Below are 12,648 nucleotides of genomic sequence, written 5' to 3' on the forward strand. Positions count from 1 at the left end.
AGGACCATCTTTGGCAGGTGTTTGTCTAAACTGCTCTTAAAAAACACCAATACAGAGATTCCACAACCTCCCTAGGCAATTTATTCCAGTGACAACAGGAAGTTTATCCTAATGTCCAACCTAAACCCACCTTGCTGCAATTTACATCTGTTGCTTCTTATCCTATCCTCAGAAGTTAAGAAGGGAAATAAGGACAACCCAGGAAACTACACACCCACGTGGGTGTCCGGTATGTTAGGCAGGGGAAGGCTTTGCCTTCCCAAACAGCCAGACTGGCCCCGCCCACACTCCACCCCCAAAACTCCTTGCTGCCCCCAGCACTCATCCTCCCTGTGATCCATAGCTGGGGAGGGGAGGAGAAGAAAGAGGAGGGGAGGACCATGCACCACCTGCCTTTGCCGTGCTCTGGGGCCAGAAAGGCTGGGGCTGTGGGTCACCCACTTTCCCTGTGCTCTGGGCTGGAGAGACTGGGGCACACACACACCCACCTGTACTCCCCTCCTCATGGTGGAGGGCACCACACACACCCACTCAGTGCATTGGCCTGGTTCCCCATGGTGGGGGAGACGGCTTGGTTCCCATGCGGGCGGGGCCTCAATGGAAGGGACAGAGCTGGGGGGGAGGCTGGGGGCTTGCCTCTCCCAGCCCTAGCTTCACCGACTGCCCATGCAAACCAGTCAGCTTAACTTCTGTTCCCAGAAAGATAATGGAGCTAATAATCTAGGATGCCACCTGTAAACATCTGGAGGATAATAAGGTGATAGGTAACAGCCAGCATGGATTTGTAGTGAACAAATCATATCAAACCAACCTGATAGCTCTCTTTGATAGTCTAGCAAGCCTTGTGGCTAAGAGGGAAGCTATAGATGTGGTATACTTGGACTTCAGTAAAGCATTTGATACCGTGGGCCATATGGCTCCCCAGGGGGCACGCCCTACTTCTAGAGGGACACATGGAAAAAACGGAACATTAGGTAAATAACGTACCTTTTTTTCCAACTAACAGCAGCTATGAGGGGTTCGCAGGGGTAAACGAGGCTCAGAAGGGGCCATGAGCAAAAAAAGGTTGAGAAACACTCTAGAGAAATGCAACCTAGATGGGTGCTACTAAAAGATGGGTGAATAACTGGCTAGGTAACCATTCACAGAGATTAATTATCAATGGTCCACAGTCATGCTGGAAGGGTATAACAAGGGGATCCACAGGGTCAGTTTTGGGCCCTAACCTACCAGTTCCCTGAGTTTGCTAAAGTCTGACTTCCTAAAATCCATTGTCTTTACTTTGCTGTTTTCCCTCCTACCATTCTTTAGAATCATGAGATCTATCGTTTCATTATCACTTGCACCCAAACTGCCTTTTTCTTTCAGATTTTCAACCCATTCCTTCCTGTTTGTTAAAATCAAACCGAGAACAGTCTCCCCCTGTAGCTTTCTCTAGCTTCTGAATTTTTTTTAAAAAAATTGTTTCCAATACATTCCAAGAATTTGTTGAATAATCTGTGCCCTGCTGCGTTATTTTCCCAACAGATGTCTGGATAGTTGAAGTCCCCAATCACACCAAGTTCTGTGCCTTGGATGATTTTGTTAGTTGTCCAAAAAAAGCTTCAGCCACCTCTTTTTCCTGGTTAGGTGGTCTATAGTAGACCCCTAACATGACATCACCCTTGTTTTTAACCCTTTTATCCTTATCCAGAGACTCGCAATAAGTCGGTCTCCTACGTGCACCTCAACCTCAATCCAAGTATATGCATTTTAATATATAAGGTAACACCTCCTTCCTTTTTCCCTGCCTGTCCTTCCTGTGCAAGTTGTATCCTATCATATTCCAGTCATGTATATTATCCCACCAACTCTTTGTAATGCCAACCATGGGGTTTGTTTACTAACAGTACGAGTTCTTCCTGTTTATTTCCCATACTTCTCACATTAGTATACAGACAACTAAGATATTGATTTGATTGCCCCCCAGTTCATAGAATCATAGTACACTAGAACTGGAAGGGACCTCAAGAGGTCATCAAGTCCAGTCCCCTGCCCTCAGGGCAGGACCAAGCACCGTCTAGATCATCCCTGACAAGTGTCTGTCTAACCTGCTCTAAAATATTTCCAGTGGTGGAGATTCCACGGCCTTCCTAGGCAATTTATTCCAGTGTTTAATCACCCTGACAGGCAGGAAGTTTTTCCTGATGTCCAACCTAAACCCACCTTGCTGCAACTTAAGCCCATAGCTTCTTGTACTATCCTCAGAGGCCAAGGAGAACAATTTTTCTCCCTCCTCCTTGTAACACCCTTTTAGAAACTTGAGAACTACTATCATGTCCCTTCTCAGTCTTCTCCTTTCCAAACTAAACAACCTCAGTTCTTTCAGTCTCCCCTCATAGTTCATGATTTCTAGACCTTTAATAATTTTTGTTGCTCTTCTCTGGACCTTCTCCAATTTCTCCACATCTTTCCTGAAATACGGTGGCCAGAGCTGGACACAATACTCCAACTGAGGTCTATTGAGTTTCTGTCTTGTCCTTTCAATTTCTAACCCTTCTCCCAGGCTTCCATGTTTTTCACTTACTTGTGGGCTTTGCTCACCTGCCCCCCGTCAAACCTGGTTTAAAGCCCTCCTCACTAGGTTAGCCAGTCTGTGTCCAATACTCTCTTCCCTTTCCTCCATAGGCAGACCCTATCTTTGCTTTACAGACCTTCTTCCTGGAACAGCATCCTATGACCAAGGAAGCTGAAACCATGTTGGTGACACCATCTTCGCAGCCAGGCATTTGCCTCCAGGATGCATCTCTCTTTGCCTGATCCCCTACCTCGGAGTCCATTGGTCTCATACAAGCTGAGAACTAAAAGGGCCAGAGAACGTGGGGCAGCAGGGAGTGAAGAACCAGGCCAACCTGGTCAGCCTATTCAGATGCGTGGGGGAGGGGGCTGGGAAGGGGAAGCAGGAAAAGGCTGAGAGGAGAAGGTCCTTAATCATAAAAGCTGGAAGCTGTTGGTATTGGAGAGACGCCAAACCACTTCTAGGCCCTTCTAGGGTGCCAGCCTACACCACATTCTAGGCACTGGTTGCTGGGCCTCGCTTTTCACGCCAGGAAGGTTTGAAAAAATGCCATTTCAAAGACTGTCTTGCAAAGCTGTTGGTTTGTTTTCAAAATACACCCCCTGGGTGGAAAGTGGAAATAGACTAAGACCACTATTAGCCAACCAACCGGATTCCTTTTCTCCCAGGGCTTCCTTTCCCCTTTTCACTTTCATTTCCAGGCATACTCCCGTCAAACTTCCACGTTGAAAGAGAGGCAGCACGGCCTACTGGTCTGCATATGGCACATGCAGTCATGACCCCTGAGCTCTAATCTTCAGACTGGCGCTGCTCCAGCTCCATGACCTGGGGCATGTGGCTGTGCTGCTCCATGCCTCAGTTTCCCCTTCTCTTTAATGGGGATAACGATACGTCTCTCACCAGAGGTGTAGTGAGGCTCAGTGAATGTGTGTGGAGAGCTCCGAGCCACTTGGCAGGATGAGGAAGTGGAAGAGGGAAAGAGTAGGAAAGTAGGCAAGGGAGGGAAATACCTGAAAAGAAAGGACCTCAAGTGCAGCTCCCTGCTGTCACAGGCAACCCCACCAACCATGCCAGCTCCCCAGCCTGTTGCCTGACAGTCCATGATCTAAGGGGTGGGAACCTTGGCTTACCTGAATCAGGACTCTGAGGGTTGGGGCTCCCCCCCACAGCACTGTGGGACCCCCGCCCCCCCCCCCCCGCCCCAGTACACAAAATCTACTAGCCTAGGGGAAATGTCTTTCTCCTTCCCATTTGGGGGCCGTCAGTCAGTCCGAGGTGGGGTGGTTTGTTTTTTGTTTAGTTTTGTTTTCTTGGAGGTTTGGGGGGTTTTCGTTCGTTTGGTTTTTGTTTTTGCTTCTCATTTGTGTGCGGCTCCCAACTGATTTTTCTGTGGGTCAGCAGTTCCCAGTCCAAAATAGATTCTTCACCCGGGCCTACATGAAGGAGGATCACAGGGAACGGGAGTGGGAAGAACAAGGGGAGATGGAATTTTCAAATCCATCCAAGATACCCACACAAGAACCAGGAGGGAGGGAAGGAGGAACCAGGGTGACATTTGGAGATGGGGGAGGGTCGGAGCTGTGCTGATGTTTCCCTTTCACCCAGAGCTTTGTAATTTTCACCAAGACCCTCTGCAGCTGCTGGCAACTCTCCAGGTGCAGCCTCTCTGCTCACCTGGTTCACACCCCGCCCCTTCCCATACTGATCCTATAAAGCCTCAGCCCCACAATCCAGTAATGAGAAGTGGTTGCTTGGTAGGGTTTTTTCTAGCAGTCCCTGGAGCTATGGGGTGGGGCTGTAGGTATTTTGGGAGCATAGTGCTGCTCTGGTCCCTGGGATTAGCCCTGGGGCAGGGGGAGTTCCGCAGGGTCAGTTTCTCTGTCTTGCAGCATGGGTATGAGTATGAGTGTGGAGACTATGGGATGCAGCTGCTGGTCTTTCCCAGCCAGGGCCACACTGTCCGCTTCAAAGTTGTGGGTAAGTGGCTGCTTGGATGCCTTCTCATCTGCTAATGGTGCTCACTTGCTTCTGTTGGGCAGGCTAGAGAAGGGAGGTGATTCTTAGTTTTAGTAACTTGCCTCTTGCTGTGATCTCAGCTGGCTTGTCTATTTCCACTTAAGCTCCCAAGTGCCTGGACTAGTATGCAGCAAGTTGCCCAGCCAGGTCTGGGGAGGCCTGTGTTTAATGCAATAAGTAACTTCCAGTGCATTGTTCTGCCTGGCTTACGGCAGCTGTGCAGCTTAAAAACAGTGAGAGGTGACTGTGTAACTCCCAGAGAGGTGGTACCACCTGGAGCTGCCACTGGAAACTAGTTCAACCAGGGGACCAACAGTCAAAGGACTCTTGGACAAAAATCTGGAGTCTTAAATGGACCCAGGGCTGCTTTTCTGCTCAGCAAAGAGGCAGGCCCTTCTCCCTGGCATTGGGGGCAAGGCTTGTAGGAAGCCTGGAAGGAGTGATTCTTATTAGTGCCGGAGCTGGCAGTTGGGTTGCCCTCTGGTCCGCTTCTTGGCAATATTTGGCTGGCTGAGTGTGCTTAGCTTGCTACAGCAGAACTGGCTGGACACCTCCGCTGTAGGGCCTTGCTGAACTTCTCCTGTCTCAAGAATAAACAGGCTGGCTTAGAAGGTGCTGATATACATTCTCCACGGAGAGAAAGTGAAATGCAGCCACTGGCCAGTCTGGCTTGCTGGGGATACCTCTGTCTCGGCAGGGAACATGCTGGTCAGGAGGCAGAGGTGCAGGCTTCTGGGCAAGAGGTGGTGGCTGTGGAACCAGGGGCCTAGAGTGATGTTCTCAAGGGGCCCCAAGGAGGGGATACAGCTGCATTCACTCTGAACGGACATGCCTGTGATCCAATGGTCCTGAGGTGTAGCTGGATGTTCTAAATGAATGGACCCAGCCCTCTTCCTCCTTGCTGATATCACTGCACGTGCTCCTGTCCCCAACAGACCTCTGGGTTGTAAGTGCTGGAGGGAAGGCACAGGACACGCCTTGTGAGCGCACAAGGCTGAGGAGTCGTAACTAGTCTAGTCGGGTGGGAGAACACTCCCCTGCGATCACTGCAGTGTCCTACTATGGCTGTGCCTCAACTTCACTGGGGTGTCAGCTGATCCTCTCTAGAACAGGGAGATCCCCGTTTATAACTGGGCCTCCCTGAGCTGCACTGAGATGACACAATATGGTGGGCTGCTGCCCCTGCTCCACATAAGAGTACCTAAGACGCTGGTCGTCTCCACTACTGGGGGGGGGGGGGGGGGGGGCGGATGGAGCCATTTCATGGCAAATGCTACTTGCCCCAATCCTGCTATCCCCACAGATGAGTTTGGGACTGCCTTTGAGGTTACCAACTGCTCCATCTGCCTCCACTGGGTCACCTCTACCCAGGAAGGGGTTGTGATCTTCTCAGCGCGCTACAATGGCTGTCACATGCTGAAGAAGGTGAGTCTGTGTCTGGCATCCTTGGTGCTCCTGTTAGGAAGACCTGGGCCTGTATCTCAGCAAACCATGGTCCCTGGCTCTGGTCCAGAAAGTGTTGCTGAGCTGTCACAACCATAAGTGCCGACTCTGGGATGTCCAGCTAATCTGCATGTTTTCCATAACCCCCAGCAGAAAGATACAGCTGGTGACCCCCACAAGTTCCCCTGCTCCTTGGGGGTATGAATGCCTTGGGGTTGATTGATACAAACTGTCACTCTTTATTTTTTGGACAGGATGGCCGTAACCACCTGAAGGTCCGAGTGGAGGAGCTGCAGAGCACTGGGACTGTCGCTGCTGCCTACGATGTGAACATGATCTGCCCCAAACCCACTGAACATGACTTAAGCCCAGAGGAGACCATGCGTGCGGTGCCGCAGCCCGGCCTGGTGCGCCCGGGGCCCGTGCCGCAGCCCGGCCTGGTGCGCCCGGGGCCCGTGCCGCAGCCCGGCCTGGTGCGCCCGGGGCCCGTGCCGCAGCCCGGCCTGGTGCGCCCGGGGCCCGTGCCGCAGCCCGGCCTGGTGCGCCCGGGGCCCGTGCCGCAGCCCGGCCTGGTGCGCCCGGGGCCCGTGCCGCAGCCCGGCCTGGTGCGCCCGGGGCCCGTGCCGCAGCCCGGCCTTTATCCTCAACCGTGGGCTATAGGTAAGTTTTTCTATACATCCACCAATGGGATTCAAGGAAGCTGGTTTTGGCCTTTCATGCTTTTCCTGGGACACTTCTGAATTTTAATGTTTTTCTGCACTTAATTCACCTAGATTCTGAAGTATCTACTGAGAACTAATATGGCTTGTTGGGCTAGATGACACGGTGCAGCTACATCCTTACCCACCCCAAGCACTCAGTCACATAAGTGTCAGTACAAGTATCGAATGCCTGCGGTCACTGGGCCTGCAAACTTATTTTGAGTTTGAATGTCCCCTATCTTAGCCAATAAAACTTCACCTCTATTTCTGAGGGATGGGGCAGAGGAATTTAAAGAGTTCATATTAGTCTAGTCTAAATAAAAGCCTCACTGAACTCAAAGCCTGAGTTGAAATCCTACTCGGTGAAAACAGATGCAGAGCCAAACACAAATGGACATCTGATCAATGGAGCCTGAAAAGATGAGTTGGTCTACCCACCACTTCCTTTTGGGTTGTTTAAGACTTTGGCTGTGGAGGAAGATAACAGAGGGAGGCTATGAAAGTGAGCTTCATCATGACCACCACCCATGGGCTCCTAGGCTCCTTGATCTCTGCTCTAATCCTGAGGCATATCTGAGATGTCTTTGGGGTTTCACTACAGAGTGGGTGAGATTAGACAAGGTTGGGTTTCAGTGACTCTAGCATGAGCCACTTCAGTTCATCTCCCTAACTTTCCCCAGAAGGGCCACCTTTGATCTGCTCTAAGATGCTTTCAAACAAGGAGCTTGTTCCCTTTAGCTGGAGAAGTTTTAGGAGCAAGAGGAAGCCAATTGATGTGTCCTTCAAGGCTAAAACCACTTAATGGTACTACAATACTAAGCAGACCGAAGTCTACATTCCCAACACCAACTCGCATTCTCAACTGTGGAATGGTGGATAGTGCCTGTGGGGTTCTAACACCTTTGGCCCGCCCCTTCCATCTAAACTGCAAGGTCTCTTGTCCAGGGACGCTGATGTTCCTCTGCAGTGGTATCTTGGGGGTGGCAGAGTAGCCATGTACTGGGCTCAAGCCATTTCCTGTGCTCAGGGGACTGTACCTTGCTTTTCCAGGGGCCCACCTGACTCAGGAGCAATGCCAAGAGGTGTCTGGGAAGATCCCCTGTGTGAACGGCCATGATCCAGCTGCATGCGTCCATGCTGGCTGCTGCTATGATGGGACTGACATGACAGCTCCCTGCTACTATGGCAACACAGGTAAGAGACCACCTGAAAACTTGCACTGAGCTCTGGAGGGCATGTAGACAAAATTATGGGAATTGTTGGAGGGAGGAGAGGTGAGGCCAAGGGACAGTGATGGCTGCTATCTTGCTCTATCTCCATTGGGTGGGGGTATAGATGCAGGGATCAAATGTCCTTGGGTCACTTACTCATTCAAGGCCCAATCTGATCTAAAGTGAGTGCACCTGTAGATGTTCACACCTGGGCTCATGCTCTTTCCACTTGAAGCAAGGGAGCTCTCCAGTGATTCCCACTGCCCCAACTCTAGAGGTGGAGAGGAAATGGCTGAAGAATACAAGCCTGAACTCTACCACAACATTTGAGAAACTTCAGTCAGTTTAAAGGCCTACACATGAACATCTCCCTGCAAGGCTCTTGCTTATCCCGGGGGGGTCCCATTGGGAATATGACCCCAATGCTCCTTTTCAGTCTTGTGTTTTTCCTTGAGGGAGACAATGGTGGGGGAGGTGTATTAATATCGCCTCTGCAGCATAGTGAATATTGGCCTATTCCCTCAGCATGTCTCAACCCAGACCTTACTCTCCATTGTAGTAATGGACTTGAGGTTTCTGCCCCACATGTTCCAGCATCATTAGGCTGCACTTGCCGTGCTTAACCTTTCTGCTTTGTTCCAGTCACTGTACAGTGCCTTGTGGATGGTCACTTCGTGCTGGTGGTCTCCAGGGACATGTCTGACTACCCCATCGTCCTGGACAGCGTCCGGCTAGCCTACGCCCAGACTGGGTGTGAGCCCATCAAGAAGACTGAGGCTTTTGTGCTTTTCCGCTTCCTTCTCTCTCAATGTGGCACCACAGTCCAGGTGAGAATACCTCCCCTAACATCTAGTGTAGACTGCCTCCTACCTCTCAGAAGGGATTAAACAGCCCTTTCCATTCCCCTCCAGGTGGCTAGAGACAAACTGATCTATGAGAATCAGCTGATCTCTGGCATTGACATACGGGCTGGGCCAGATGGCTCCATCACCCGGGATAGCACCTTCATGTGAGTTGGCTCATTTCTCTCCGGCTTAAACAAGTCTTCCATTCTGTCTGTGAGGGACACATTCTTTCTGAGGAATCTACTAGACTTGTCAGCTCCCTTAGTTTTTAGCTGCTTCAGGACAGAAGAATCTCAAACTAAAGATTTCCCCCTTCCCCACTCAGATGGTTGACTCACCATAGAAAGACTAATACCACCAAGTTACCCTACCTGCCAGTTAGAACTTGACCACTCCACTTTTCAGTGGAAGGCAAAGTTCTTCTCTGGAAGAACCAGCAATCAAACCTGGTCTCTGAGTATTTGTAGAACTCTAATTTTGATTAAAATATTCTAAAACAGGTCAGTGTCTCTTTTTCCAGCACTGCAATTGCCTATGCTGGGGGGGGGAGGGGGGCGGGAAGACTAACAAGACCGAAATGAGGCTGGGAAACTAGGATAATAGCTTCTACTGTAGCATACCTAGGAATACTCTAGTTGTTCACTTGCTGAATCTGAGCAGTGCCTGCACACCTGGGTCCCTAATTAGGTGCTGACCTCAGAACCTGTCAGACTGAATTGTCAATTCTTCATTGAAGATATCCAAGAGAACCTTCAAAGGGCTGACTCTTTAAATCAGCCAGTGAGGTTCCATGTGATGCTAAATCCCAACTTGAGACGTCAAGGCCCAAAAACCTCAAACTGGGGCAAGGAGTGAGCAATTGGGCAGGACCTTATGCAGTCAGAGAGTGGCACTGGGGTCTTGCCTGTTGAGCAGTGGTTGGCATTAAGCTGAATGGATGAAAGCTACAGGGCAGGGGAGTGAAGATGCACAAAGTGACTCTTAAAACATTTTGACCTGACCATCCTCCCTCTGCTCTCTCCTGCAGCCTCCATGCTCGCTGCATCTACAATGCCAGTGACTTCCTGCCACTGCAGGTCCAGGTCTTCCTGCCCCCCTCACCTGTTCCAGTCACCCAGGCAGGACCCCTCCGCCTTGAGCTGCGCATTGCCGCAGGTAGGCTGCCCCTCTTGCTCCAGGGTAGAGATTCCAGCCCCTGGAGGGCCCCGGTGTCTTAGCTCTGCTCGACTCCTGCCCTCTTCCCCGCAGACCTGAGCTACACATCCTACCTTGAGGAGGGAGACTACCCTGTGCTGAAGGTGCTCAGGGACCCTGTCTACGTGGAGGTTCGCATCCTGCAGAGAACAGACCCTGCCTTGGTTCTGGTTCTGCACCAGTGCTGGGCCACCCCTAGTGCGAACCCCCTGGAGCAGCCGCAGTGGCCCATCCTGGTGGACGGGTGAGTGGCCGGAGGTGAAGGGATCACTGTGCTCAAGCAGAGGTACTCTAGAGAACCAGCTTCAAATTTTAATCCTTGTTCCCAGGTGCCCGTTCCTGGGAGACAACTATAGAACCCAGCTCATGCCCGTGGGCCCAGCCTCCTCTGAGCTGCCCTTCCCGGTGCACCACCAGCGCTTTGTCCTCTCCACCTTTGCCTTTGTGGACTCTAGCACTCAGATGATGATGGAGGGACTGGTAAGGGGGGGGGGGATTCTTATAGCTTGTAACAACCATTCCTACCTCAGCTGGGGGGGCGGGGGGGAGGAGGAGAGACCTGAACAGCTGCTGCCAGCTCAGCCCACCCAACTGGCAAGCTCCATTTCTAGGGGTGGGGGTGTTTAGCACAGCACCTGAATGGGTTGCAGGCTGAATCCCAGTGCCTGGGTCACCTTGTGGTAGGAGTGTGGGGCCAGCTGGCTCGAGCTCTGCTCCTCAGGAGCAGTAGAGCATGAAGTGCTGAGAGAATGGGTCCTGAGCCCTATGGCTGCTGGACTATGCTGTTCTGGCCACTGCTGACCTGTATATAGCACTGATCTTGGGTGGCAGCAGCTTTAGCACAACCTGCCTCTCTATTTCCAACACATGTATGTGAAGAAAATATGGAACTCTGGCCCCCCTCCAGTGGGGTCTCCTTGGGTGAACAAACATCCCAATACCAAATCCAAAACCAGAATAACCAAGCTTTTCCTGTTCGGAAAAATCTTCCTGAAATCCTCCAGTGACTTGTATGCACTGGCCCCTCCTTGGATAATGTACCAGGGAGGCATTGCCCTCTGAATACCGTGACTAATACTGGGCTTGTAACATCACTGGGGAAGTGCCTAATCCTGGCATCAAGAAGGGCTGGCCTTCTAGGCATGTTGGAGGTGCTGCACATGCTGACTGAGCCTAGACTGGCCAGTGCATTATCTGACTTGGGTTCCTCACATGTCTGGCTTAGGTCTACATCTTCTGCAGTGCCTCCGCCTGCTCCCCATCCCTGCTGGAGCCCTGCAGGACTGTCTGCCCATCAGGGGTGACAGCAAGTAAGTCTGGCCTTCATGCTAGGCATGGGGGGGGGGGGGCATGCTGATCTGGTTCCAGACCCTCCCCGGTCAGAGCGCACCTGACGGTAGAAGAAGCTCACACCAAGCTGGGGTTAACTGAGTGGTAGCTGAGTTGCATGAGTAAGTTGCTCCACATCCCCTACAGAGTCACCTCTCATGCCGACAGACCAGTCAGGCCCCCCTCCCATGGCAGCCATGAAGGGACAATGAGCTGACCTGCTCATGTAGCTACACAGGAACCAGCCAACATACCTGGCACTCCACAGCTCTTGTCTTTAGCCCTTGCCCCACGACACCCATGAGTGGAGGTCAGCAGCCCAGCCTGAATGAGCTCAGCTTGCACTGCAGACTAATTCTCTGCCTCTTTTTTTAACCCCGTCCACCCCAGGAGGTCGCCGGTTCCTCACTGCCCACAATGGAACAGAGTCTCTCAATGTGGTGAGCTCTCCTGGGCCTATCATCTTCCAGGACAGTCCAGGAGCACCTAAAGAGCTAGTCCATGGCAATGGAGGTGAGTGACTCAGTTCTGGTCCCCAGCATGGCCTGGCTCGTGGCACCTTAAAGGGATGACCTTACAGAGGCACCCCTTCCTGTGAAGAGGCAAATGGACTGACTCAGTAACCAGCATTGTAGGAACAGAAGCTTCCCATTTGTCCTGGCTCTTGGCCAGCTGTCCTGCCTCCAGGGGAGGGGAACATGGGACTGAGCCAAGGGAGTAACTGAGGTCCATTACAAAAGTCTGTAGCCGGAGTTCAGAGGCCACTGAGGGGGCAGGGAGTAGTAGAAAGAACCGTCTGCCTGCTGCTAGCTTGGGATAGGAGTAGGGGTGGAGTCTGTCCAAGTGCAGGTGTGGACAAGACAGTATCCTTCTCTAGCCCCACCAGGGATGGCTCCGATTCCTATCTCCTGACACCCTAGTGGAGCTGGTATCTCCTCTTTCCCCACAGACCAAAGCTCTAGACCAGACCTGTCCCCAGTGCTCCTGGCTGGGCTCTCATTGATGGCTGTGGCCTCCATCCTCACAGCTGTGCTCATCCTCTGGAGGAGGAAAGGCTGGAAGATCAGCTCTCCCAATCCTGATGAAGGAACATTGTAGCAAAAACCAATAAAACTGGTTGGATTGTGCTTGTGGTCCCCATGCTTTTTGGGGGTGGACCAGGACATGCAGTAGTCAGAGCAGCTAGATTTCTGTAGGCAAGTTTCAGGGCAAGTAACAAAGGTGGTATCCTTCCCCACTGCCCCAGGCAAAGCCTTCAAAGGGACCCTGTCCCTTAGTGATACAGAGGGGACTTAACTCTAAGGAGATCCCTAGGAGAATCCCATCACTGCTCTTAGATCTCTGTGCATTAG

The 12,648-nt window shown here is 51.8% G+C and overlaps 1 protein-coding gene across 1 annotated transcript; it reads left to right on the forward strand.

The window, feature by feature from the left end:
- The first annotated feature begins 4,301 nt into the window (after positions 1-4,301).
- LOC102443439 (zona pellucida sperm-binding protein 1-like) lies at positions 4,302-12,423 on the forward strand. The gene is made up of 12 exons (XM_075928393.1): positions 4,302-4,534; positions 5,877-5,998; positions 6,271-6,676; positions 7,768-7,911; positions 8,571-8,755; positions 8,840-8,937; positions 9,801-9,928; positions 10,022-10,211; positions 10,297-10,447; positions 11,193-11,277; positions 11,687-11,809; positions 12,246-12,423. The coding sequence occupies exons 1-12, from the start codon at positions 4,342-4,344 to the stop codon at positions 12,392-12,394; spliced, it is 1,974 nt and encodes a 657-aa protein (XP_075784508.1). The 5' UTR covers positions 4,302-4,341; the 3' UTR covers positions 12,395-12,423.
- The last annotated feature ends 225 nt before the right edge of the window (positions 12,424-12,648 follow it).

This window comes from Pelodiscus sinensis, chromosome 4, assembly GCF_049634645.1.
Source record: "Pelodiscus sinensis isolate JC-2024 chromosome 4, ASM4963464v1, whole genome shotgun sequence".
NCBI lineage: Eukaryota > Metazoa > Chordata > Testudines > Trionychidae > Pelodiscus > Pelodiscus sinensis.